A 27,701-nucleotide genomic window follows, 5' to 3' on the forward strand; every position below is an offset into this window, starting at 1 on the left:
GCTCTGATTTCACCCCCTCAGTCCTTTCTCCTGCCTCTAGGAGACCTTTCATGGTGCTGGACCTCAGCGTCCACCCGGTCCTTCAGCAGGACGCAGCCCCACGGGTGGATGAGTTGAGGGGTAGGCTGGGGTGGGTGGTGAGAAGGTGGGGTGAAGCCCCCAGGTCTTGGGAGGAGGCACAGAGTTGTGGGGTCGTGGGTGTGTGGGGGTGACACAAGGTCTTGGGGCACAGGGACATGGGTCCTCTCTCCAGCAAGGGCGTCACCCTGCAGTTGCTGAGGTCCTTCAAAAAAGGTGCTAACCCCTCCCCAGGGGTTGATACCATCATCTTCTGAGGTCCAGACTCTGCTTCCTCCCAGCCTGCTCTCCTTCCTAAAGCTCTGAGGGCACTAATTGGCCTTAATTGCTCTAAGCAGCCCCACCTGAGACCTCCACCCCACACCCATGGGCCCGGGGAGCTCATTTAGGCTCAACCTGGGGCCTCCAGCTCCTCCCTGAGCTGTGTTGTAGCTGTCTCAGCCCCCACCCCATCCACTGACCCTGCTGGCTCCCCGGCTTGGCCTTGGACCCGGTGGCTGCCCTGGGTTGTCACTCCCATGGGAGCTGCTGGCCATCGCCGTGCCCCGCATGTGGGGACATGCATCCCATGACCTCCATGGTAGGGCTGCAGGCAGCGGTTGGAAAAGCTTCTTGACCCTGAAGCCACCCAGGATCCGTTTTAGGGAGACAGCAGGGCTGAATCTTGACCCTGTGACACCCCCAGGTGGCTTTTCCACGTGTCTGAGAACCTCCAGTACCTTCTTGATGTCCAACCAACGCCATCAAGAAGTCTCCTTCAGCCTCTGCTTGCGCCCGGGCCAAGAGCAAGGTGAACCCCAGGGAAGCCTGTGCCATCCCTTGTCTTGGGGCAAGTGGTGCCCAAGCTCCAGCGAAGCTCCTCGGTGGCACCGGGGGCCACCAGACCCCGTGGCAAGAGGGAGGCATCCAGCACCAGGTCCTCTGGGTGGATTCTCCAGGGGCCGGGTGGGGTTGTGTGGCTTTTCCCTCGGTGGGTGTTGGAGGGGTTTCCCCCCCGCTGCTGGGGCTGCGCGACAGCTCTTGCCATTGCCTTTTGGTTTTGGGGCATCGCTCCTTCAGGCGGGGCTGGGGTTGGGGGGCAGGTAGTTAAACACCCCCCCCCCCCCGTGTGTATCGTGTCTCCCCTGTGCTGGGTTTGTTGGTGCTTTGTGGGGGGCTGGGGAGACAGACCCTGTTGCCGGACCCCCAGGTCCATCCCTGCAGCCCTGGGGCTGGAGCAGCTGAGGTGGGAGCACAGCAAAATGCCCTCCCCCCCTCCCCCCGCCCCGGTTGGTTTCTGGGTTTGGAAAAGGTCCAAGGTTGGGTTTTTTTTTGGGGGGGGAGAGGAAGGCAGGTACCTTCTTCCTTCCACCATGCCATTTGTCCTGGAAACATACCTCAGAATCGGGCCCTTCTGCTTCCTCACCACCTTCCTCCTCCCCTGGTAAGGCCTGGGGTAGCTGCTGACCTTCTCTTCCCCGGGGCTGCGATGCCTCCCCGTGCTCCAGCACCCCCCCCCCACAACTGGGGACACTGGGAGCCATCCCCAGCTCCTCCAGGCTTTCTCCCCATCACCCGGCCGCCCTTTTCCCTGGCCTCTCCTTACGTCACGACCAGGCTAAAAATTTAACAGACCTAAAATCGCTTCTCCCCTGCCCAGGAGTGATGGCTGGGGGGGGTGGGGGGGGTGGGGGATGTCCCTGCTTGGCTGGTGGCATCCCCACCTCGCCGGGGTGCGCGATGGGGTGGCGATGCCTTTGTCCCGTGGGGTGCGATGCTCGTCTGTCTCCTTGCTCCGGGGTCACCCGAGGTCCCTCCGTCCGGTTTCTCGGCCCTTTCCCCGGTCCCGGTTTGCGCCAGGCAGGGGGGTGTCGGGGGGCCTCTCCCTCCTGCCAGCCCAGCACTGCTCAGACTGGTTTAGCAAGTGGATGGGGCGGCTGCTTTTCCTTTGAAGGGCTCCCAGGAAGGATTTGATGACTGGAAACCTCCCCGAGGAGGAGAAAGGAAAAGACAAAAATAGGTGGTTTTGGGTTTCGGTGGGGGAGGCCCAGGCGGTGGGTTGACTCCAGCAGCTCTGCAGACCTTTGTCTCCTGGTCGTGGTGAAAGGCAAGCGGAGAGGGGGGCGGGTGGGTGTCCCCCTTCCCTGGCCACTGTGTCTCCCACAAGGTTCCCGACCAGCACGGAGGCTGATCCAGGAGCTCCTGGCCCAAATCTGGCGTGGCCTCGCCCCCAGGGGGGCAGATTCAGAGAGGACTTGGGGATGTCCACCGCGGCGCAGCGAGAGGTGGGTGCTCCAGCCGCCGCTTTTGGGGGTGGATGGATGAGTTTGGGGGCTGCAGCAGGGTGAGGAAAAGCTGCTGCAGGAGGAAAGCAAAGCTCAGCGACACCCCCCCACCCCCCACCCCCCCAGCTGGGGACTGGACCCCCCTTCCCCAGCCCCCACGTGCCTGCCACCACCTCCTGGGTGGGATGTGCTGAGGGACTCCGGCCAGGGATGTGACCCGGGCTGTGACACTGGGCTGTCACCCATGCAGGGTGGTTCCTGGGGCTCCCTTGTGACCCGACCCAGTGGTGGCTGGTCCCCACCAACTGCTGAGGTCTGAGGATCAGTGTGAGCCCCTGCTGGTTCCAGCTTGGGGTGCCTCTGGCCACCGGCAGTGCTAGGGATGGTTTGGGAGGTGGGAGCTGAGATTTATTTCTCAGCCTGACCCAGATTTCCTCACGGTTTGGAGCCTTTCTTGCATTTTAGCTCGAGTCTCTGCTACTCCGCCCAGGGCTTCACCTCCTGGCTCCTGCACCCTCTGCTCCCGTGTGAGAGGAGGACCCGGGTGTCCTTCCTCACCATTCCCACAAACCCCGAGTGCTTGATTCCCACCCAGTGCCAGGCAGGGGAGGGGGATCAAGGTCTGGTTTCCCAGTTCTCCCCCACCAACCACCAGCGAGCCCCATCCCCTCCTTGGCATTGCAAAGAGGAGACTTCACCTACAGCCCTTCAGTTTGAGAGCCCCTTTTGGCTCCTCCACAGACCACCCCCACCACCCCCTTCGCAGAGTCTCCCTTCCCCAAACCCCCTTCGGCGTCTCGGCGTCCTCTTTCCCCCGCAGAAAGGAGTCTTGGACCCGAGGAACGTGGGTTGCGTAGCTGGGGGGGTCACGGGAGAGCTGCCGTTATCACCGTACCTCGCTCAAGCAAGACATGCCGTCCTCGGGGTTGCGTGGCCCGTGGGGACAGAACGGGGACCTTAGACCAGCGCCGGTCGGGGTACGCCTGGCTCAGCCCCCTCCTCGGAGGCTGCGGCGGGGGCGGACGGAGCAAAGTGCCTGGTGGCGGTGAGAGGCTCAAGGCCGTTCGCCTTCCTGCGGGGCCGGCGGCAGATAAAGGCGCTGCGGGTGGCTCTGGCCCGGCCCTGAGGAGCGAAGCTGCTCCGCCTTGGGACATGGTTGTCGGGTTGACCTGGGTTGGAGCGGGGGCCAACCGGCCCCGCAAGCCCACGCGCTTGGGGGAGGAGGGAGAGAGAAGTAACTCTTCTGATTTATAGATTTTTATCACCGCTAGGGTGAAATTCCCAAACTTCCCAGTTGGTAACCAAGAAAATATCGCTATTTTCCTGGAAAGTTTCGTTTACCTTTGGTTTATACGCGCTCCCAGTGGCAATAGATGATGAACAATATGATGGACCACTGCATGAAGATGAGTAGGGTTTTACACCCCACTGCCAAATCGTGTAAGCAAAACCAAAAACATGGTCAAAATGCTTCCTATGATACTGAACGAGGAGTGGAGGTAATAAAGACAGGAGAAATGGGCTAAGGCTGATCCCCAGAGGAATCTTCCCGAAGCCCGTGATTGTGGGGTGCAACGACACCACGAGTTGGTCCCGTTTGTAGTTCCGTAACAGCAACAAGGTTTGGTGCTCGCGCAGCTCTGGGTTGTCTCTCAGTGCTGGTTTGAGATGAAATTCTCTGGGCAATCCCCATCTAGCACAGGGGGATATATATATATATATATAAAAAATAAATATATATATATATAAAAATAAATATATATATAACCCTGGTCATCCAGGTACCCTGGCAGTAACGAAGCAACTCACGTTAGGATTAAAAGGAATATGATAAGAAGCCGCAGAGCCGTCTAATGATGCCCAGGACAATCCTTGGGGCAGTAACTGGGACAATGCCCTGAGGTTTGGACAAGCCAGCTTTGGCCAGGACGCTTTAGGGGGTTTCCTTGAAAACTGAGAGTAGTCCACCACCAGTCTAGCTTCAGGGGGGTTGGACTAGATGATCTTTCTAGGTCCCTCTCTCCTGTTGTGATGCTGCTAAGGGCGTCCCTCTGGTGCTGTGGGATGCTGTTCCAGAGGGATAAACCATTCCTGGGTCTCACAAGAGGCATTACGAGTTTGGTTTGTGACTGGTGACTCCTCGGGGGGCTCTCTTTTACCTTTACCCTCTCCACATTTGCTCTGTTGATCGCCGCTTGTAATTCTTCCTCGTTTCTTGCATCTCCCGTTTAGCTTAATACCTAAATTTGCATCAAATTAGTTCAGCAGCTAGACTTTCATCAGGTATTGACTCTAGTATCTTCCGTCCAAAGTTCTTACGTTCATAATAACATGCCAGAGCGTTCCTCAAGGCTGAGGAGTGTGGTGTTGACCATCATCTAGCTGCTTTCCGAGGCAGCCTTCAGTCATTGTTACCACCTCCTCCAAAGACGGAAAGGTGGCACTACAGAGCCAGCCCCCGCACGGTGCAGCCCTGCACCCCAGGACCCCCACCCTCCGCTGCCAGCACCAAGCTGTTGTCACGTGGTGGGTTCCCGTTTCCACGTGTGGTCCTGCAAGGCTTGGTGGAGATGTCCCCCGTCTCCCTGGCATCGCCTAGGAGCCCATCCTGTCCCTGGAATCTGCTCCGGCAGCAGCACGGCTTCCCTGGAAAGCAAAGCCACGGGGGGAAGGTGCCCCTGGCAAGGGCTGGGCTCTTCCCCCTTGTTTGCTTTTCCGAGGGCTCAATATTTCTGACTTTCCCCGTCCCTCTGTCGCTGAACCTCCCCTTGTTCGGCACAAGCAGCTCCTCGGGAGGACCTGGACGTCGGCCCGAAGCCTCGCATCGATCGAAACCGTTCGTGTTTGTTCCGCGTTTACGCTGCCAGGGGCCGGGGGTTGTTAAAACCAGGCTGATCCCCCGTCCCACACCGCCTTCCCCGTGTTTACTGGGGGCCTCGTCCTGCTCAGGGCAAAGTTTTCTCACAGCTGGAGGATGTTTTATGCCAACCCTGTGGACCTGGTGCCCTCAGGGAAGGCATTTTTGGAGCCATCGCCCCTCGCCCCCCTTCTCCGGGGAGCTCGGCCTCGCCAGATGATGGTGTTCAGACCCCAGCTTGGCTGCAGTGTGGGGGAATGCCAGCTGCCAGACCCCAAAATTCACCGGCCGTGGCTGCTGGCATCATTGGAACGATCACGGGGTTCAGCCGCGTGTGTGGCTGGTGTGAAGCCCCCGTGGTCCCACCGGGGTGGCAGCAACCCCCTGGGAACAGGCTTTCTCCTTCCCTGGCAGGAGCCCAGCTCCCTTCCCTTTGGCCAGGGGGGGTACAGCAGCCTTAGTTCCCCCCCCTCTCCCTATTTCTGTGGTTCTTGAGTCCCCCCCGACAGCGCTGGGGATGTCCTGGGAAGGGGGTGACAGCAGCAGCCCCCCCCCCAAGGGCACAACCTATGCGGGATCCTGCCCAGGGGACACCAAAAAGTGGGGAAGGGAGGTCCCGGGGCTGATTTGGGGTGGAGGAGCACGGAGGGCGAGAGAAGGCCGGGCTCGACTTAGCCAGAGACAGTGCAGCTCCTTGGGAAGGTGCTGGGGACACTTGGGGCTGGATGTGTCTGGAGGAGAAATTGCTTTTATTTTTTTTTTTTTTTCTTCTCAGAAAGGTGATTTTTATTCCCTTGTTGCTCTGGCTTTTACACTCCTTCCCCCTCCCCTCCCCTCTCAAAAAAAGAAACCCAAACCCAGCCGCTTGGTTCCTCCGTAAGAGCCCGGCTGGAAAGCACCGTGCCCTCGCGTCTGCACCTTTTAAACTTTTCCCTTGTGGTGGTGGTGGTGTTTCCCCCCCCCGCCCCGAGGTTTATCCCTTTTCCCCTTAATCCATTTATTTCTGATCCTTCCTTGTCCCCTGGGAATAAGAAGTGCGAGCAAGCAGGAATCTCCTCGTCTCTAAAGATCAGTTTCCGTGCAAAATTCAACCATTTGTTGGAAAAATGGCATTTTCTCATTTAAAAAAGAAAAAAAAAAAAAACAACGGCCATAGCTTTTAAAAACTAAAATAAACCCCTCGCTTCAGCGCCGGGCACTCCATTGGGGAGATCGTTTCCCAGCCGTGGTCGTTTCGGCCCTTCCCCAGCCCCACAGGTGGGCTCCAGCCCTGGCGAGGGGTCCGGGGTTGGCGTGGCACCGGTGGGACCGTGTCCCGCCATCCCGGCGAGAGTCGCCGCGCCGGTGCCGCCCGGGCACCGTGGCACAGCATGGCTGACGGCGAGGCTCTCGGCCGCCCGCTCGCTCCCGGCAGCCTTTTATTTGCCGGTGGCCCGGTGGAGCTGCCGGCGGGGCTATCGGCGGGAGCCTGATTGGCTCGGCACGGCCTCGCCGTCGCTTCCAGGTTGGCGTTCCTCCTCCCGCAGCCCAGGTAAAGCCTTCCCGACACCCGGCACCTGGCCTCCCAGGATTAGCAACTCGCTCCGGCTCGCCTCTCTGCCTTCAGGTTTTTTTTTAATTTTACCTTTCCCCTCCCCTTCCTTTTTTTTTTTTTTTCCCCTTTTATTTTTTCGTTGTTTTTAATATTATTTTTGAATAAGAGCTGTTTTCCCCCCGGGGGAACGGGCACGAGGGGCGCGGGAGGAATGAGCAGCGGGCTGGTGCTCCGCACCCCGCTCCCCGAGGACGCCTCGGCGTTTGCGCCCCTGAAGCCCGTCACCATGTCGGGGGAACCCGCCGAAGACGCCCCGGTCTTTGAGGACATCAAACCCCCCGCCCGGCCCCTGGAGAACCCGCCCGACCTGGCACAGGTAAGGCGGCGGGCGGTGGTTTGCCGTGGGGCAGCGGGAAGGGGTCAGCTTCGCCCGCTCAGGTGCACCGAGGCTGCTAAAGTCTCCTGCAAACGTGAGAGTGGATTTTTGACTTAATTCTGCTTTGTTTTTTCCGCTCTTTGCTCAAAGACCTCCGTCGCTTTGTACGCTCGTGCTTCCCCCTCCGCTGGATTTTCTCTTGGGCGTGTTGGGTTTCATTATTATTTTTTTTCTCTTTTTTCTCTCTTTTTTTTTTTTTTTTTTTTCCCCCTCCTGTCTTTCTTCAAAACGCCCTGTTGCCCGTTTTGGAGGAGAGCCTGGGTTTTGCTCGCTCCCCACAGCCGGGGCTCGGTTCCCTCTCCCCCAGGGCTGGCAGGGGAGGGGGTGCCGAGGGGCTCTGCGCCGCTGCCGCTGCCTCGCTGGGAAAGACGTGGGCAACAGGGTCGCTGTGGCTGTGCGTGATATGGGGGGGGGAGGGACACGACACGGAGGTTATTTTCTATATTTTATTTTATTATGTTGATTTTTTTCCACCGCCGGGGCGGGGAAGGAATGCTCCTTGAAATTCCCCAGTGGCGTCCCCCACTCCATGCACTGGAGATAAAGACCCGGATAAGCGGCTTTGGGGCGCTGCTGCACGCGCGCCCCTCTTGCACGCGCGCCCCTCTTGCACGCGCGCCCCTCTTGCACGCGCGCCCTTGCCCTGGGCCGTGGAAGAAGCTCGTTCCAGCCCCGCCGCCCATCCCAGGCCAGGGGGCCAGTCCCCTCGCCGGTGTTTTGGGTGATGGACCCTCCATCCCACCGCGAAGAGCCTTCGGCTGCTCTTCCTGGTGGGAAAAGGGGGAAGCCAGGCCTGCCCCCCACCCTGCTGCTGTGGCTTCGGACCCTTTCCCCCCACCCCCCCCCCGGAGGAATGGGGTGAGCTGGGGCGCGGGGTGCCCGGCACCGCCAGCAGCTAATGATTAACCGCACGCCCCACGTCCCCAGCGCCATTTTGATCAAGGTGGGAGGGCGGCTCCGGCCCCCTCGCTCCACGGCCGCCCTGCAGGGACCCCCTTGTCCTGGCCGCTGATCCTCTGGGGACCCCCCCGGGAAGTTAGGGACCCCCCTGGGAAGTTGGGGACCCCCCCGGGAAGTTGGAGACCCCCTCGGGATGTTGAGGACCCCCGGGAAGGCATCCCCATGGTGGGCTGCTCCGGTTTGGCACGGGGCAGAGATTGGGGGTGCGTATCCGCCGCCCGATTCCCTGGCGGCACTGATGGGCCAGTTTGGGGGCTCCATCCTTCAGAGGGAGGGGGCGAGGTGAAGGCGGCGTCTCCATTGCCGTGTTTCCACAGGGTGCCCTGGCGATGGGCCACGCAGCACCCTCCTCCTTCCCCTGCGGTGGTCCTGGCTCGGCACCTCTCCCCGTAACCCCAGGGCCGCTGGAGTCCCTTCCCCTCCGTACCGCGTTCGGGTGGGTTATCTGAAGTCGGAGGGTGGGGTGGTAGCTCTTCAGAAAGGTGTGGGTTATCTCTGGGGCCCGTCCCCGGTGGGAAAGGGCAGTGGCTCCCTGTTTGGTCTGGGGGGGTGGGGGGGGGGGGGAGGGCCAGGTTTGCTTTTTTCTTCGCCTTTGGAGCCTTCCCACCGGCTGCCGGGTGGGATTAGGCAGCGGGGCTGGTGTTCTCCCCCTCACCTCGGCCATGGCCGTGGGGGGCGGACGGGCAGAGGTGCCTCCTGGTTTTGGCCAGCCCCGTGCCACCTCTTGTCCACCTCTTTGGGGGGGGCGTGGGGGTGCAAAGGCCAGCCATGGTTGGAAGCACCTCCATCCCACGGCGCCATCCTTTCTGCCCTTCCAAGGGAAGAAGGGGTTTCTCACCCCGGTTTGGTCCCTGGGGCAACGCCACCCCCACCACCGGTTTGCTTCGGGGTGGAGGCAGCCGAGGGTGGGCCTTGGGGGTGGCTGATCAGAGATGTCATCCCTTTGCCATAAGACCACCCCGTGTCCCTTTGGGGACAATGAGGGGGTCCCTGGGATGGAGGCTGGAAAGCTGCAGGGCTGGACCCCACGCCTCACCCATGCATCACCCCCTCAGCCCCCCACCAGCCCCCACCAGGGACTTCTTTGCAAACCCACCCAGGGTGAAGCGTTATGGGTGGCAAAACCCTGACAGCCCAGGGCCGGACCCCACATCTCCCGGGGAGGAGTTTTCCGTGTGTTGGCCCCCCCTTTCTCTTAACGAATGCCAAAGGCTGTGGTCGATGTAGAATTGATGCTGGAGAAGCTGCCGTAGCTGGAGGGTGGAAAAGCTGGATGGCTGCACGTCTGGGAAACCCTTTGCTCCGGGAGGGTGTTTATCAGAGCAGTTTGACAAGACTTATGGAAAAGGCTGTGACCTGTGAGAGCTCTGCTATCGCCCACGGGGCATTTCCCCCTGCTCCAGCTCTCCGAAATTCTCGGTCTCGCTGATCTCCCGGCAAAGAAAGCAGCAAACTCACAGCTAATCTCCTTATCTCACTGGTGGCAAAGTCGTCCCCCTCCCACCTCCACAAATCGTTTTTCAAATAAGAGTGGAAGGTGGGAGCTATTTGCTGTCGAAAATTTGATTCAATCCGAGTCAGGTGGAAGTAGACCTTTTGTGGAGATTTACGCTTAGTTTTTCCCTTTTCTTTGCCTTTCCAGCTGCCCTGCCCCAAATTAAGAACAAACAAAAAGAGAAAAAAGGAGGGAAAAGGGCTTGTGAGAGAAAAGCACTTTTCCTTTCTGAGTCAGATCAGCCAGAAACAGAATTTTCCCCTTTAAATCTCAAGAGGTCGATGCTAGAAGGAAGGTAAAAAAAAATAAATAAAAAAAAAAATGAAACCAAAAGCAAGGCACGTCCAGGGAAGCATGTTGGAAGAGGAGGAGATGATCCCTTTGCGTGGCTGTCGGGTACCCCCTGGTGAGCAAGGGGGCTGGGGGGGGACAACAGGGCTCGTCTGCTGCTCCCACCTTGCTGCCCTTTGCTCTCCAGGTCTGATGAGCCAAAGCAGCTCCCAGGCACCTCGCTGTTACCCGAGGCTGGGGAACCCTCCTGGGATCATCTGCTGCTTGTCAGATGGGTGGCTGTGTCCCTCTGGGCTGGGCTTGACCTCACGGTAGATGATCTACCCCATTGCTAAGTCCTCTAAGCCACCCCATCGCTCCCGAACCTCCTGGAGCCATGGTCGTTACGCCATGGTCTCCCTCGGGTGTAAGCGTGGTCCCCAGAGGTGCAAGCCTGATGGCTGCCCTCTTGTGAGAGCTGTCCCTGGGCAGACGGCTGCGGTGATGGGAAGGGAGATGGTGAGAATAGACCCAGGTTTCCACGATCCTGGAGCCGTTTCCAGAAGGAAAGTGGCCAGCACGGTCATGAAGGAGATGGCACTTCCCCTGCTCCCTGCCCAACCCGTGCAGGACAGGAGCTGGGAGGAGCACGAGGTGAGGTGGAAGGTGTTACCCACGCTCATCTCCATGGTTGGGTTTGCTGCAGTTAGTGGGTGGGGAGAACGGGGGCTGTCGGGCCTGCCGTCGGGTGCAATCAGTTGTCCTCGCGGGTTCGGGGAAGGCAGCACCTGTCTCAACGGGTTGTACCAGAGCTGCCGTCGGACACTGGAGGGTCACCTGGGTCTGCAGCAGCATTGAGTGAGGACAGGACCTGGCGAGGAAGCTGCTGGGAAGAGAGATGCACAAACCCCACAGCCTGTTCCCTGGTTTAACCCCTTGCCTACCTGTATCAGGAGTCCCAAGGGCAGTTGTGTTGAGGCCGGTGAGTGGGGTCAGAGGCTGTCGTGGGTGACGTTGAAGACCCCGATGAGTGTGGCTGGGGATAAGCCCCAAGCCAGCTCGTCCTCCACTGCCTCGCTTTCCTTGGGTGGGCTGTGCTGCTGCAAGCTGAGAAGCGGTAGCAAACAGCAACCCCTGTGTCCTCCAAGCCCAGTTCCCACCCCACAGGCAGCTTCTCAGCCCTATCCTGGGCGCACCTCCCTGCTGCCCTGCCCGAGGGCTGGGCAGGGGGCTCACCTAGGAAGAAGTCTGGGAGGTCGTTGAACAGATTAGATGGTATCAGGATGGTGCTGGTGCTGTCCCCTGAGAGCTTTTCCCGGCGCTTCAGATCCTCAGTACCCTGAACAGCATTTCCCAGACCCTTTCGAAGGAGGGGACGTAGGCACCGTGATGTTCCTCTGGCTTGATTCGTCTTTCCTGCTCCCCAGTGGTCCAGCATCTTGCACAGCCCAGTTGGAACCAGGGTGGTGGGTCTTGCCCAGGCAGTTGTGGTTTGCGCTGGGGCCGGGAAGGAGTCCTGCACCGCTTTATTTGTTAGTAAAGATGTGGAAGTCCACAGCCCAGCTGTCAAGGAGTGATTTGTGTCCTTGGGCTGTCGGGAGTTGCACGCAATGACTGAATTCAGCTTTCCTGCGGGGAAAGGGGAGATGGTAGCTTTGGAGTTTTGCTCTGGGTGTGTAGTGAGATGTTGACAGCTTGTCCTGGCTGGGGGTCGCTGAGCCCAGGCATCTTTCTGCAGTTTGATGTCATTCCTTGGGTGCTCAGAGGGGACTGGAAATATTGTGCCCTCTCCCGGGGTCCTCCTCGTGCCCAGCACGCTCAGGAGAAGGTGGTCACGCCGCTGAAAGTGGCCCCGGGTATGGGGACACCACGGGCACGAGCTCAACGGGGCAGTGCCGGGTTTCAAGGCTGCGCCCATGTTTGAGGACAGGCTGTGAGCTTGCGGTGTTGCAGCACGAAGGTGTTCCCCTGCCTATCTCTGCCGGATCGTGACGGTGCAAGGGGACCGCGCGGGCTTTGCACCGCCGCGTGTCAGAGGAGCTGCGATTCTCAGGGCTGGCAGGAGCCGCGTGCTGCCTTCACCCATCCTTTACTGCCCCAGCTGAGCAGGATGCTGAGCTCAGGCATCTGCCAGGATCCCGTGTTTACAGCTGTGGGAATGGAGCAGGCTGGCGTGATCTGCCGAGGATTCAGCGACTCGGTCCCTTCTCCCTCTTTCTGAGCCGCTCCGTGCTTTTGTGGGCAGCGAGAAGGCGCGGTTCTTCGCTCCGTCTTGGGTGGCCGGGTTGTTCCGTCTTCTGGGGTCCTCCTGGCTTTGCAGAAGGGTTCAAAAACGTCCGTGTGTTCCGCAGAGGTGTGCAGAACGCCGCGCCGAAGCAATTTTCAAAGGGTGCCAGCAGCCTGGGCAGGCTCGAGGGGTGTGCAAGAAACTGGTGACGCGGAGATGTCAAGTTAAAGGCTGGGCAAGGAGGAACGGGCTCATTTGGTCCCCCTCAGCACAAGTCGAGATGGTGGGTTGGCAGCTGGTGGGGCTGAGCCCTGCGTGGCCTCTGGCTAGAGGGATCTCAGGAGGGCAGGGATCCTTTCGGGCTGTTTTGCTTTGGGATTAGCTGGGGCCTGATGCTTTCAGGACCAGCCCGCAGATTTGCAAGTCTGATGGGGTTCCTCTTGGTAGGTGTACATGGGGCCACGGGAAACGAAGCTGGAGTCCCCAGAAAGGGTGAATTTGTCCCTCTCCTCTTGCGGGAGGACCCTCAGGGAGAGTCCCCAGGCAGGACGCCCGCCCGCCGCCGCAGCCCTGTGTCGAGGTGGCGGTGGTCTCGTTGCAGATCAGATCCCGTGGTGGGAGCGGGTCCAAAGTCAGCGGGGAGCTTGCTCCTGCTCAGCAGGCTTTGGACGAAACCAGTGTTACCAGTGAGCCAAAGACTGGCAAAATTTGGGGGTGAGGGGATCCCAGCCACCGTGTTTCTTTTATTTTTCCAAATCCCCCGAAACCCCCGTGTATGTGTGTGTGTGTGCGCGCACGCAAGTGCTGCTGGAAGCAGACGAGGTGTAGGATGAAACGGCTTGGCCGAACTTTGAGCTCGCTGGAGCACAATGGCTTTGTCCGGGTGGTACAAAGGCTGATTGTTCCGCGTGGGGGAAGTTTGGCTCGGCAAGGTGGGGAGCGAGGGAAAGGGACAGCGCCGAGAAAGAGAGCAGATTACAGGTGGGCTGTTCCTTGTCCTCTCGCGCAGCCCTCGCTGGAACCTCTCTTCCACTCGCCGACACGGGAGAGGTTGCCAACGAGCTGGAAAAGCACGTTGTGGGGTGGGTTTTGGTTGGGTTTGGTTGGTTGGTTGGGTTTTTTTTTTTTTTTGAGCGCTGCAAAGGCAGGTATTTAAGGGAGGAAATGAGCAGGGGACTCCGACTCCATAATAAATGCAACGGATTTCCCTTTATCGCTCTTCCCGAACGGTGTGTGGGAAGCAAACACAGTCATCTGAAGTTACTCACGAAGGTCTAGGGTAATGCATTTCTGGCTGGTGCATCATCAACTGTGAATTTTCCCCTCTCAAACCTGTTTGGTCAGCTACCTACGCTATTTCGTTCTCGTTCCCTGGTCCAGTGAGTTCTTTTATCTAACCCATCCACTGCAAATAATCACACTTACGACCGTCTTGTTAGCTGAGCCCCTTGATTAGAATATTTGCTTTTCTTGTGCTCCATTGGTGAATTACATGAGTCACAGGGTACAGTTGGTGTTTGGGGATTGGATAACTAATGTTTACAATTCAGATGTTCTCAGAACTTGAGCTAGCATGAAAACTCTCAACCCCCCCCCCCCCCCCATGGGCTGTTTACCACATCAAAGAGGTTCAACCCCTTCCAAACTCAGATGGAAACTCAAACAAAGAATCTTTCATTAAGTTCAGAAATGCTTGGAGAATTCTTTGAAAGTTATTATTTTTAATTTTTTTTTTTTTAAATGCAATGGGGACCTTCAGGTTTCCACCAAGGACAGGATTGGCAAGTATGAAAATGCACGTAATGACCTTGCCCTTTGTAGTATTTCCAGTACACGCAGGAGGAGAGAATGGCAAGAAATTGGTCCCAGTGTAGTCGGTCTGAAAACACAGGTACTTACCACTTGCTGGAGGAAAGAATATTATCCATTGGTTATCACGTCTGTCACATCTAAGGCAATTTGTTTGACAGATCTGGACTCATCCTGGAGAGGGCAGAGATGTGTGGGTGCCTGCTCGCCGGCCAACCCAGCCCATCATGTTAATACTGCCTTTACGACATTATCATTTGCCATTTTGCTGCTCCTCGAGGACGGCTTAGGGAGCTGAACCCCGGGGTGGCTGAATATATTCAGGTGAAAATCCTTCTCTCAATGAGGAGAAGGTTCGATGGAGTTCTCTAAAATGTAGAGATGACGCAAGTTTGTTAAATTGAACTGGAAAATTGGGGCATCCCCCCTACCCAACTGGTCGTTCGAGATGCTGCTGCTTCAGAACGCAACGTTTCATTCTGAGCAGCTCTCAGTGTGAGGGGTTTTTGTGCGTCGTGGGAGAACTCAAAATCATTCGCTGGGCTGATGGTTTGACATCACCTCTGGGTGACACGACGAGTGTCACAGCCCTTGTGTCTGGCAAACCCCAGGCTCCAAAACACTCTGGCTGGAGCTTCTCCAGGGCTCGGTGCCTTCTCCACGGGAACTGTCAATTGCCTGTTCTCGGCCTGTGCCATAATCGTTCTCTCTTAATTAAGACCGATTGGTGATTTATTTCTATACAGGGGAAAGGTGGAAAAGAGAGGGTTTAAGCTGAAGGGAGTGGATCCTGAGGGAACTCTTTGAGGCTCTCTGGTCCCAGTCTAGCAGAAGGACCCTCCCAGCGGCACAGACGCTAGGAAATACACAGGGTAGCATCCGTGGCAGAAGGGGCTGCAGCAGGCAGACCTGCTCCGACGTCCCCCTCGGTCCCTGATTCTGGCGGTATCTCCTTGGCCTTGTACCGTGCTAGGTGCTGTGCAAGCTTGGAAGAAAGATGTTGGCCCAAAGACCTACTTGTTCAAACACAATGTTTTCACCTGCCTTAGGGTTTGTTTTGTTTTGTTTTGTTTTGTTTTGTTTTCCTAACTGGTTTGGCGAGGAAGTCGAGGGCCACAAGGACGGTGGGATTTGCTGCCTGCACGTGAAACCTGACCTCGCTTTTCCCAGACGTGCATGGGGTATTGGATCTGCCTTGCGCGTTGTACTGGGAAGAACAGGTTTTTTGGGCTGTTTTATCACTTGCTGAATGCCAGGAGGACTTCGCAAGCCCCAGCAAGCAGCAGATGACTCACCCTGCCTTTGTCAGACCCTGCCCTGGGAATGTGCTGCTTTTCTTCTGGTCGGAGGAGGCGAGGTGATGAGCGTGAGCTTTGAGATGGTTTGAGCGAGGTGGAATGAATCCCACCCAAAACCCAGCTGGGGGAGCTCCCTATGAGCTCTAACAGCCGTGTCACACTCGGTTCGGGACCCGTGGCACAGATGTGTAACCAGAGGGGAGCTGAAAGGCTCAAGGACAAGGCCAGTGTCCTATGGCCACCCAATAGCTAAAACCAAGTGGTTTATTTGTCCAGGTCACGCTGCGGAATGGTGACATGGGAGAGCCTCCATCTTCTCAGACTCAGGGGAGAGGGTGGGCTGGAGCGGAGGCTGCAACCGAGGAGGAGAAATGGAGCTGCAGGTGGGCCTGCTTCTAGTTCGTGGTGCTGGCAGGAGCTGTATGGCTAGCCCAATTCAACATTTGTTTGTACACACGCACAACCCGGGAGAACGCTTGAGTTCCTGCGTGTTTTGGCTGGGGCTGAAGTAGCTCCAAGCCTCCTGATCTTCCAGGAGTTGAAATAACATTAGGTTGTTTCATCTTTCCAGAAAAAAAAAACATCCAAATGGCTGTACCAGCTCACACCAAAAGTCCTACCCAGCCTCTTGCCTCCAACAGCGGGTGCCCACTTATCTTGATGGAAAGCCTCCAGTTGGCTTTGGTGGGCTTGACCCCGGCCTTTTGCTGAGCAAGAGCAGCTCAGAAATAGAAAGCTGCGTACGAAGGCGCGACTCCCTCAAGTCCTCGTGTCGTCCCTTCCCACGCTTTAAGAGAGCTGCCCTCCTGCTGGGCAGAGCGGGGAGCAATGGGTGAGGAGAGACGGGCTGTCCCCGTTTCCTCACCTGCCTTGGGGCTCCGTCCGGCGACGAGGCTGTGCTTGGTAGTGCTGTGAGAGGGGAAACCAGTGTGGAGCTACTTTAATGTCAACCTGGGACCCCCCACCCCTGCCTAGACCAGTCCAAGGCCAGACGGGCTGAATGGCCACTGTGTTCAGCAAAGCCTAGAGGTGGTAGAGCTGGGCCAGAGCTTTCTCCAAGCTCAGTATCTCCAAGGTCTACCCTGCTAGTTGTTTTTCAGTCCATTTATAGCTTTATTTTCTGAAAGGTGTCTGCTGCTCTTTGGGGGCCTGGCTGCTCCAAAATGCTCCTCTTCCAGGCACTTGGCCTTGGACTGGGATGAGGGTGTTTTTCCTGGTTTCTTTGGCCTTTGGGATTGCTGACGGTAGTGGCACGATTTCTGTGATAAATAGCCAGGGTGGATGGCCTTTGAGTGAGTCTTTATCAGTTGTCGGAGGAAAGGAACAGCTAACAGAGTCAGCATGTCTGCTGGAAACACTGCTGCCTACTGGGTCAGCCAGAGGCCAGCCAACCTCCCAGCTGCCCACATCTGCCCTGATGGTGACTCTTGGCCCCAAGGAAATTCCTTGTCTCTGAGAGGTGATAATTACCTTGGGGAGTTCAAACACAAGGGCAGAAAAGGGTAGCAGAATAACCCTCCAGAGCAGTGTGGCTCAGCTCCTGGTCGATCCATGAGCTCCTGGCAGAAACCTGGAGAAAGGGTGTACCTTTGTCCTGCTCCAGGAGCTGCTCTCGTAGGTGGAAAGGTGTGACAGCTTCAGGATGGAAAGCTGGTGGGATAGATCACCTCTGGCAGCCTTCTCCAGCAAGAGCTTGCACAGGGACTTCAGCTTAGGTGCCCACTTCCCGGGTGGCCAAATCTCGTGAGGATGAACCCTGCCCCACCGCGTGTAACGCAGACGCAGCTGAATGCTTCGAGGGCAGCACTAGTTCCTTGGAGTTGCTCCTAATCTCTTGGAGGTAGAGCAAGCAGGCGAGGCCGTCTGGGGCCTTCTGCAGCCCAGCACCCACCCCCATGAGCGCAGAGTTTGGCCCTGCTGCCTGCAACGGTGCTTTGTTATTTACAGCAGCGAAACGTTTGTGTGTACTTGAAAGGAAGAGTCCTGGGGGTTTCTTTGCTAATCCCATTTTGCAGAGAGTTCCAGAAGATTTGAGGAACAAACAGAAAATAACGTTGATCGAGGTCAATATCAAAACCAAATGATCAGAGAAACAAATATTTACTCAGGTCAATATTTAACTAGGAGACAATAAATGCTGATATTGAACCAAATCTGTATATAAATACGGTCTATTTATAATGTGTGCCTTTAGAGGGGCACTGCCAGGTACTTGCCATGGTTTTTGATTGATGATTATCCTCCCCATTGTTTGCTGATTCCCTTGGAGGCTGGAGTTTCATGCAGGTGCATCTATGAGAAAGAGGCTGTGCTCGGTAATCCCAGGGCCCGCACAACAGGCACGACTGTTGTCCCACGCCCGCCTGTGCTCGGGGAAGGTCCCTCGCCCCGAGGAGGGGCTCCCCTTCCACCTGGAGTTCCCCCATCCCGCGTCACCGGGTCGTGCTGCGGGCTGACCTGCACGGGCGAAGCTGGCGTTTCGCTCGCACCCCTCTCCCGAAAACTCTTTGCCTCCGTGACCAGCACAGCGTGGCCTGAGCAAGAGCCTGAGACCCAGCTGGGAAGGGGGCAAGCGGGCTGGATGCCTCCCGGCATTGCAGAGTAAGGTGAGGGGAGGGGGCTGCAGGCCTGGCAGGGGCTAACGCAGGGCTCAACGCTGCCAAGTAGTGAAGAAATCCACCCCCTTCCGAGCACTTTCCCCCCCCCCCCCCCAAGCCGCTCCCTCTGCCAACTTTACAAGCTCATTGCCTGTTTAGCAAACATTGATTTCTCTCCTTGTTCTCTGCTGCTGCCCGTGTGGTGACAACATCTGATGTTTCTATGGCGGTTTGTTATTTATCAACTTCAGATTAGAAAGCGTTTAATCATGGGAAAGACACGTCCCGCCTCCTGCCTCGACAGCCTGCAGTGCCTAGAGCGCTTCTAACGATGCTCGTGGTTAATCGCTGGCAAAAGGGGCACGGTTGGCTCAAGTGCCTTTTTTTTTTTCCTCCTGTGTCCTCCCAAGCAATGTTTGTCTTGGATCCTGCGTGTATTGATCGATGTCCTGATAACGCCTCACCCTGCCTTTGGCCATATCTGAATGAGGGATAGAGGTCTCCAAGGCAGGAGGTTCCTGCAGGATTTACGAAAACTGGTAGAAGGTAGAGGGGGAAGACTCATGTCGGCACTTAGTAGCCACAGGAGAATCCACTCTGGGGGAAGCGGGGCTTCGTTGTCGGCTTTCTTCATCGAGCGACTGGCTTGCAGGGCTGGGCTGTTGCTGATTTCACAGGGCTGGGTGCTTCACAACGTACAGCTCATGCAGAGGCTGCTGAGGTTGTCTTGCCCTCCAGGGAATTTTACTCGCCAGGTCCCCGGTTCGGATGTGCCAGCGCTGAGTTTAACACGGCCCTGCTGGTCCAGTGCACAAACTGGTGTCCAATGGCCTTGTCTGGAGTGGACAAAGTGCTTGTTCTAACCCCTTTCCTTTTCCTGCTTGTTTTTTTTTGGTTTTTTTTTTTTTTTTTTGGCTTTCTTTTCTCTGGCAAGTTGAAAAAACCCTCCTCTGTGGTCAGAAATAGGTACTGTGACTTTGAGGGGAAAATACTGCAGGAGTTCAATGCTTTTATTATATGAAAGTCTGTTCTTACTGGCTTTCCCTTCCTGGCCAGGCCAAAGATCCCAGTTTGGACACCTCTAAACTCGCAGAAGTTTTATTGATGTTTGCTTTGCCTGTCTCTCCCCTTTGCTCGCTTTTTGCCTGAGCTGCTGACCTATGACTCCGACGATGGCTGCTGGAGCCCTTGTCCGTGCAGTTGGTGGAGTCTGGAGCATGCCCGCCTCCAGACCTCGTGTCTCATCCTCATCTCTGCTGATTGCAAAGATGGCATTGCTAGTGACTGTAGGGGAAACTGGGCCACTGCACCCACTAAAGACCTAGTGGCTTTTCAGCTAGAAGGCCCTGGAGGCTTTCTCCATCAAGTCACGGTGGGTATCTAGTGCAGTATTGAGATGAGCCGAGCTCCCTGGCTACGTGATATGTTCAGTCCTTCTCAAAAAGGCAGGAAAATGGTTAATTCCCTGCCTGTGGCTAGCAGACAGGGAGGAAGGGATGGGCTGATGTTCCAGGTCATTGCTGTCTCATGTGAGCCTGAGTGTCCTCAGCTGCCCTCTCCGGAGCCGCCCCAGGCAGGGCTGCAGCCTGCTGCCAGGACCTGCTTGGGGCTGGCTGAGGAGCCTGTAGAGATCCAGTGTCTACAGGGCTTCCTCCTGGTGGGGCCCGCTTTGCCCTCAATTGCTTCCTTTGTGTTTGTGCTGCTTACCATGGCAGGTCTTGAATGCAGCCGGCTGGCAGAGCAGAGGGTTTTGCTGGTCTCCTGGGGTGGTTGACCCCAAAATGAGGGATCCAGCAGCTCGGCCACCACTTGCAGGCTCAAGCATTACCGGCGAAGGAGCTTAGCTGAAGTATGTAGGTGCTTCTGAAGCTGCTTGTTCCAGTTGTTGGTGGTGGGGGGTGTGACACAGCTTTCAACCCCGAAACACTTGTAGTTCTGACCTGGAGATTTCATGTTTAGGCACCTCCTCATGCTTCCAGGCATGAAGACCTCATGGAGACCAGCGGCCCTCCAGGAATGGTAGCTCTCGGCATCCCCAGCCTGTTTGGCACCCATCCTCTCAAGGCCATGTGGCTCTATGGTCTGTCGTGGCCTTGCAAGGAACATCCTCCATCTAGACACAACTCCCAGAATATGAACACCCTAAAAATGGGAAAACTTGTCCATTGAGTTGGTTTTGCTGGTTTTCTGTGAGAGAGAGGAAAGCCTCGGCTGGTTTCTAGCCTTGCTGGTCTGACTGACCAGCCTGACAGTGTCGGCATGACCCTAAACTGGGAGGGCGAGAAAAGGCTTCACCACAACCTTGTTGGACCGGAGACATGGTAGAGGTTAGGGTGAAACCTAGTGCTAGTGGAGGAGGAAATGGGCACAATGGAAGCGAGCAGGCAGTGGCAGCTGCAGGAGAAGGATGTGGAATGAGAATGAGGGACAGGCTGATGCTGAACGCACAGAAGGCAGTTAAGTACTGGTTTGGGATTTGGAGAGATAACTCTTCCCCTTTACTTGGTGCTGGATGGCCCATTTTGGGCACTGACCTTGGAGAAGGGATCCAGGTCTGGGTGAGAGATCTGAGAAGAGCCCTCAGCCCTCTGTGGGAAGTTGGGGGGAATCAAGGCAGAGAAGAGAGGCATACAGGACATTTGCAAGCACACTGTAGTGCATACAGGGCATGATAAAGGAGATTTAAGTCCTGGCAAAGTCTTTCCACCTTGGAGATTGCCAAGTACGGGAATGGGCCAGCTGAAGGCAAACTGCAGAGGAGGTCCCTGGGGACCCTGCTGCCAGGGGTGGCTGGGGTACCTGCTCCTATGGCTGAGATGGTGGGATTCCCCCAAGTCCTCTGTTTGTAGGAGCCTGGCAGCGGTGTGATGCTGAGAGCTTCACCTCGGAGAGGCTGGATCTAGCTTGTGGTGCTGCCACACTTCTGCCAGGAAGCACGGTCCGCCTGAGCCCTGGTGGCATGGCTTTCCTGAGGAAAGCTGCTTATACCCGTGTTCTTGCAGACGCCGTGGCCAGTGGCACAGGGAGCTTGTTAGATGTTGGGCAGAGGAGGGCAGTTGTGCCTGAGGCCCTGGGCATGCAGTTGAGCGTGGTGTCTCCGGGCTATCACAGCACCTCGTGGTGGGTCCCCATTCTGCAGTGGGTGCTGTGGCTTGGCACAGCCTCAGCCCCAGATCTGCACCAAAAAAAACCCTCATGCATGACTTGTGTGAGCGAGTGTTGCGGGCTCAGCCTTGATGCCTGCTCCGGTGGTTTCCAGCCTGTCCCCAGGACACAGCCTGGATGTTTCTGCTGACCCTAAGGTAGCCTTTGTAGATGGGAGTCCCATGGGAACTGGGACAACTTACTGGTTTGACAGGGATGGAAATCCCTGAAGGTCTTTGCGCCATGCTTCAAAGCCTCCTTCTGGAAAGCTCTGTGTTTCTCGACTACCTTTTCTTTCCCCGTGAGAAGCCCAGAGTCCACCAAACCTTGCAGCCTGGCTGAGCTGCTGCCCAGATTCACCAAGAGGACAAACTCCTGGGGCCAGCTCCAAACGCTGCGGCAGATCCCGCTCTGCCCCTCGGGGAGGATGAAGACATAAAACCAGACTGGCTGTGGGCCATGGCACGGGGTGGGGGCGGCCGCCCCACCTCCCCCAGGCTCCCCAATCCTGGCTTCACGCGCAGAAACAGGGACGGGGGTTCGGAGGCCGCAAGAAGAGCAGGCGAGGCCTCAGCCCGCCCAACCTGCGCAGGGATGACCTCCATTTTCCTCCTGCAGGCAGCCATCATCTGCCTCCCTGTCACGGGGTGCTGGGCGGGAGGAGATGCTGGTGATGGCGACAGGGACCTGCCCGCCAACAGCTCGAAGCCCTGGGGGCTGCGAGGGGCTGGGGGAGAGCAGGGTGGGTGGGTGGGTGGGGGCGAGGCCCTTAATGGCTGGGGGTGGTTGGGGAGGCCTATGGCGGGGGGTGGCTGGGCCCTGGGGGAGGCCGCCCCACTAACCCAGCCCTGTCTGCCCCCGCAGCTGCACCCGATGAGGATGGAACAGCGGATGCCGCCGCTCATTCTCGAGGTGAAGCGCTTTCCTCATCTCTCTCCCTCTGCATGCTCCTGTCCCCGTCGGTGAGAGGTACCTCTAAAGCCCCTGAGAGATGGAGCTGGGACTTCCATGCCTCCCACCCACCCACCCGGCCCCCAGCGCAGGCCACTCGGATCCACCGGCGAGGACATGGCGGCACCTCTGCTGCCTCCTGGTGTGTTCCTCCCGCTCGTGGCGTCTCCATCTGTGCAAGCCACCCGGGGAACCCGTGTAGCCATCTCTTCCGTGGCTTGTGTGTCTCCGTTAACTGTGAAAGGAGCCGTGAGTGACAGCCAGATGGAGACACCTGCGTTCAGGACACTTGGAGCTGGATCCCGCCCAGACGTGTCAGCGCTTGGTCATCCCACTTGTGCTGACCCTGGGCCCAGGAGTCGGTTTTTGGATCGAGCATTGGCTGGGAGGTGCTGAGGGAAACGGCTTGGTATTAGGTGTCAGCACCCAGCAGCGCCGGAGCAGAGTTGGGTTGCTAGGCACTGCTGGGCCACAAACAAACAAAATGCCCCTTTGACCCACTTCGAAGGGCACTGGGGCCCTTGGGGTGGCGTGGGACCTGTGACACCACCAGCGGTGCCACAGCATTCTGGATTCTGGAATCCAGGGTTCCTCACGTCCCAGCCCCGCACACACCAGTGGGGCTGCAGCTATGGACTGGTCCACCGCCCAGCTGCCCCTTAACGTCCCCTTTCCCCAGGACCCTGGGTCTGCTCAGGGTCAGGAGTGGATTTGTCAGGCTTTAATGGAACAACATGAAGACAAATTTGCTCTGCAGGTAGGGGTGGTTATGGGAGAGAAGGAGGCTGGGAGACACTGAACAGGGGGCCAGGCAGTGGGATGGTGGTTGGGAATGCAGGTTTTGGATCTGAAATTTGGGGCCTCCATGCTTTTTTACATTGAATATACCTGCCTGGTCACCTGCCCTATAAGGACCCACTGGAGTTGTGGCGGGGAGACCTTCCCTTGGGAACTGAAGGTGAGAAAGTTAAATGCCAGAGATAAGGGAAGTATAGAAGTAAAAGGCATCCAACACCTTCCCCCTGCCCCCACTCCTGGCAAGTGGGTCGTTTCATTGCTTAGGTATGTACGGCATTCGGAGCCTCTGGTACTGCCTAGAGCAAGCTGGCTCCCAAGGGTAACAGCACGGTGCCAGTGTGGGTGCACCGGGCAGGAGCGCGCTGGGTTCCCCTGCCAAGCTTTGCCGTGGTTCTCCCTGGGCAGGAACCCAAGTTGGACAGTGCAGGGGGGGAGCAGAGGGGAAATCAGGCTTTTGGACTGGTCTGCAAGGGCTGAGTTGGGGGTCTCTGATCCTCATGCCTTAGCTTTAGGGTATGCCTGAGTGAGGGTTTCCTCGCTGGAGCGTGATGGAGGGGGTGTTGCTGGAGGCAGCGCTGCCTTGGGCAGAGGTGGTTAGGTGAGGATGTGACACGAAGCGAGCTTGTAGTGCCAACACGAAGCTTCCTTTCATGAGGGCGGGGACTTTTCAGGGCCTGCAGGTTCGATGAGGGTGGATAGGATTTGCAGCACAGCGTGTACACACACCAGCGCGGCAAGCACAGCGTAGAAAACACAGTCCCAGTGCAGTGTGCTCAGTTCCAGTGCAGTGTAGGACTTCCAAATCCGGCTGCTCTGAGCTTCTACTCGTGTAGGAGAGGGCGTATTTGTGGCACATACCTGTATTTGGGTGGAAGCCAGCTTACCCATGCATTGCCAGTATGGCTTGCAGAGGTGCAAAGGTTCTTTGAATTAGCTGGAAGCACAGGTAATATGTTTCACTGGAAAGGGCGAGGAAATCTCTTGGGTCCAGTCCAGCTTTGTTAAGAGCAATGAAGTTGCAGCAGGGATGACTTTGGCCCATTGCACTCCAGTGACATAGTTCAGAGCTGTAAAACCCTCGGCTCAAGCGTGCAGCGGGTGGGGTGAGATCAGCTTGCTCTCCTGAAGTGCGCTGTAGGCTCTGCCAGGGAAACCTGGTGGTTTTGCCAGCTCCTCTACATATGAATGAGTCTATGAGGGCTTTGCAATGAGCTTGACACATGGATAACCACATAATTAAAGGCTGTAGCTTTATAGAAGAGCATTAGCGCTGGTATCTTTAACCACAAAGAGCAGAACTTGAGTCATCAAACGCCAGGGGATGAATTTCCTAGCGGATTTCTCCATCAGGTTGCTGAATTGTTGGGCCTGGATCCAGTGGGATGCCACATCAGACATGAGCCAGGAGGGGAAGAAACCTGGCAAGCGGTGATTGTCTGAGCTAGAGGTCCTGTTAGCTCGGAGGACCCAGACTTGTAAAAACAGCTCTACAAAACTAGAACGAAACCAAAGGTTAGGTGAGGGCTGAGTCACTTTAGCAAGACAAGATAGTAACAGTATGCCTGGCAGTCTCCATTTTGGGCTCACAGTCCACTGAATTAGTGGCAACATCGCTTAGATTTCTAGGGCTATAGCCCAAATTATTCTCAATTAATTAAAGATGTCATCCTAGAATATTCTCAGTTAACTGAAGATGTTGTCCTAGAATAAAATGCAATACACCTCAGGCTGTTAAGGAGGTTAAAGGAGACGAGCGTCAGCATGTCTAAGGTGGGCTGCAGATCCAACGTGCCCTAAGCACGAGGCTGATTGGAGCAGAGTTTCTGATTTCATCCCGTTTCTAGTGTTAAATTCTCTTGTTTCTGGGACCAAAGCTTTGTATCTCAAGCTTGGCTCTTCTTTATCAGGCCATATTTCTCTCATAATTGCCTTCTCTGCCTAGCTTACCCTTTGTTACCAGTGCTGATAGGTAGGAGGGAAGTGGGATAGAAGACAGTGATTCACTCCTGGGGAGTCTGGCTGAGTCAGAGACTGACGCTAAATTATCGCAGCCTGTGACTCCTGGCCCGTTCCTGCAGCTCTCCCGATTTCCTGCTAGCCGAAATACCTGTTGAACGTTGGACTCCTACCACCAGTGCGTCAAGGTCACCCCTCACAGGTTCCCTTCTCTGTACTTTTTGCCATAGGCACGGTCCGAAATGGATAAGTACCTTTCAAGTGAGGTCCCACCCATCCCAATGATACCCGACAAGAAGTACCGCCGGGAGAGTGCCTCAGTGGTGGACGAGTTCTTCTCCACAGAGAAGCCCACTTCGACCCCCTACAGCGTGAACATCAACGTGATTCTGCCAGACACGACGCACCTGCGCACTGGACTTTACCGGCCACCCAAACCCATGACACCCTTCCCACAGATCAAAACAGAGCCCGGCACCAGCTTTGCCCAGCCCTGCTCTTCTGCCTCGGGCTCCACACAGACCCTGCCCGACTTCACCAGTGTCTTCAGCATGCCCCAGTCCGTGGCAGTGAACAACATCTTCATCAAGCAGGAGATGCCTTCTGAGATCCCCTTGTCCGCCAACCCACAGCAATCCCAGCTTTACCAGATGCCTCTCGGCAACGGCAGCGCTGACATTACCACGCTGACGTCCTCCTCCAACAGCACCACGGCCATCAACAGCCTCAGTGGTGTTACCATGTCCACAGGGAACACCATGTCCAGTGTGGTCCACCGAGCTGTCCAGCCAGGAGGGCCAGTGAAGCAGTACCCGCACGTCTCCCAGGGACAGGGAAACTTCAACATCTCAGGGCAGTTCTACCCTGCTCCGGGGGTGAATCTGCCCCCTTCGCCCCCCAACTCACAGCCTGGCAGCCCAGAAAATCAACCCGAGCTCATCAACACCATCTCTCCCCCACCATCCTATGAAGCCACTTTTGGACTGAAGTTGGTCCAGTCATCCCAGGTCCCCCCCGTCCCCAATGGCCTTGGCACCCTCTCCCAAGGGCACGTTGTCATGCAGCCCCCCAAATACAACAGACGCAACAACCCTGAGCTGGAGAAAAGGAGGATCCATCACTGTGACTACCCAGGTAGGCTCGTGGTTGATGTACTGGCTTGGCTGGGGGGGGTGTGTGGGGTTGTGTGTGTGTCTCAACACACTGAGGCTGGGGGATACCAGAAGTTTAACCTGAAATCTCTTCGTCTGCATGATGAAGGGAGGTGTGTAGCTGGGTGGAGAGCCCCAGGGAAGTGGGGTTCCTACCACCACCAAGGGAGTAGAAGAGGTCAATCCTGCCCGTGCTAGCTGATGCTTTTTTCGCCTCTCCTTCCCTTTCCTCTTCACACTCTGGCAAAAGCAAGCCTGACTCCGAGAGGCAGCGAGCTCCTGCAAAGCACAGGGACGCTCCTGGGAATCTGCTGCCTTAGCTGCCCGCTTCGCTCTGGTCTTGCCTAATGCTGAGCAGCCACGTGCTCTCCATGGCTGAAACCATGCTGGCTTTCTCACTGGCTTTTCCTTTCCCACTCTCCCATACTGGGTGGCAAACCATCGAGTAATTTCCATAGGCTGCATTCATGGTGTCCCTCTGTAGCCCCAATTCTCTTCTTCCAAAGAGGCCATGAGCTGAATGTCTCTGTGTCGTCTCCTTCAGTGGCTTCACGTACTGCATCAGGATGGCGTGGAAAGGCATTTCAGGGTCAGGATCAGCCCAGGGCTGAAGCTGGTCCCTGTGTGTCACCTCATTGCATGAGCATGTCCACCTAAAGACCTTGGCACGAGGAGATCTTGCAGGGTTTCCTGCACTGTCCACAGAGACCTTGTGGGACCCACAGCTGCAAACTCTCATTCGTGCCGCGCGGGAGAGAAGCAGTCATGTCCCTGGCGAGAAACCCCAGTGACAGCAGCGTGAGGGCTTGCAAATCGCCAGTCCTTGCGCAGGGACACACACCTCCCACTTCTTGGGCCGAGCCCCAGCCATTGAGCTGCTGGAGATTAGCAAACAGTTTTCCCATGGGGGTGTGTGAACTGAGGAAAGTCATTTCCTAACTGCCTCCTGCAAGATTTATGCGCTCTTTCCGTGGCACAAGAGTGGCTGTAGTAGGTCAGGTTGGAGGCCTGTCTAGCCCAGATCCTGTCTCCAGCAGCGACCCGAGGAAGTACGTAAGAATAGGACATCTTTAGAGAGATCTTTCTGCGCTGACACCTTCCCACCCTCCGGCAACCTGCAGATTAGGGACTTTGTGAGCCAGAAGCTGCACCCGTGTTCTAAGTGGTTAAGGGCTCGTGCTGAGTTTTTTACCTTCTGCTGGTCACAGTGGGAGACAGATTAAGGATGTGAGTGGACCACTCTCGTCAGAGCAAGAGTCTCATCCTGCAGGACGCATTACCAAGGCAAAACTGGCCGGGGTTTTGGCCTGCATGGGAAGGCAGGAACGTATCTGTGGTGTAAAAAAAAAATAAAGAACAACAACCTGCGCTGAGTAAACACCGGGTGGCTCGGTAGTGCGTACGTGCAGAGACAGAGGAGGGCTTCTTCTAATCCTTCACACCGAGGTTCAGCTAGAGGTGAAACCAGTCAGGGCTGATGGCAGGGGCAGCAGGTCTCCGTGACGTGAGGAAGCGACAGGAGGCACGCCGCGTTCCCGCCAGTAGCTGGATGAACAAGGGAACGTCGCGATTGCAAAGCCCCAACCCAGGTTTCCGGCCACTTTTTCCTCTGGGGGTCCGTGGGGAACTCGGCCGTGCCGTGCTCTGGCTTCTCTGTGCTGCTCCTTCTGGGTTTGGAAACCGCTCTGGGTGCTCAACTGGCTTCATTTCTGAGCCCAGTCCTTGGTCTTGTGCATACTCCTCTCTCTCCCAAGTGTGAGGGACCTCCGAGGCTTCAGAGCCTCGGAAGCAAAATTGAACCAGGTCCCCAACCCTTATCCCTCTTACCACGGGGAGGGGAAAGGCACCTAGCTGCTCCTGCACCTCCTGAGCAGCG

General features: G+C 56.8%; 1 protein-coding gene across 1 annotated transcript in view; it reads left to right on the top strand.

The window, feature by feature from the left end:
• The first annotated feature begins 804 nt into the window (after nucleotides 1–804).
• The window catches only part of LOC104347163 (Krueppel-like factor 5), a 31,731-nt gene continuing 4,834 nt past the window's right edge, over nucleotides 805–27,701 (top strand). Inside the window, exons 1-6 of the mRNA XM_086469880.1 lie at nucleotides 805–883; nucleotides 2,225–2,357; nucleotides 3,111–3,144; nucleotides 6,900–7,109; nucleotides 21,834–21,881; nucleotides 24,905–25,808. Coding sequence (XP_086326006.1) covers nucleotides 805–883; nucleotides 2,225–2,357; nucleotides 3,111–3,144; nucleotides 6,900–7,109; nucleotides 21,834–21,881; nucleotides 24,905–25,808 — 1,408 coding nt within the window. The remainder of the gene's footprint in view (nucleotides 884–2,224; nucleotides 2,358–3,110; nucleotides 3,145–6,899; nucleotides 7,110–21,833; nucleotides 21,882–24,904; nucleotides 25,809–27,701) is intronic.

The sequence above is a fragment of the Leptosomus discolor genome, chromosome 9, assembly GCF_034619465.1.
Source record: "Leptosomus discolor isolate bLepDis1 chromosome 9, bLepDis1.hap2, whole genome shotgun sequence".
Taxonomy (NCBI): domain Eukaryota; kingdom Metazoa; phylum Chordata; class Aves; order Leptosomiformes; family Leptosomidae; genus Leptosomus; species Leptosomus discolor.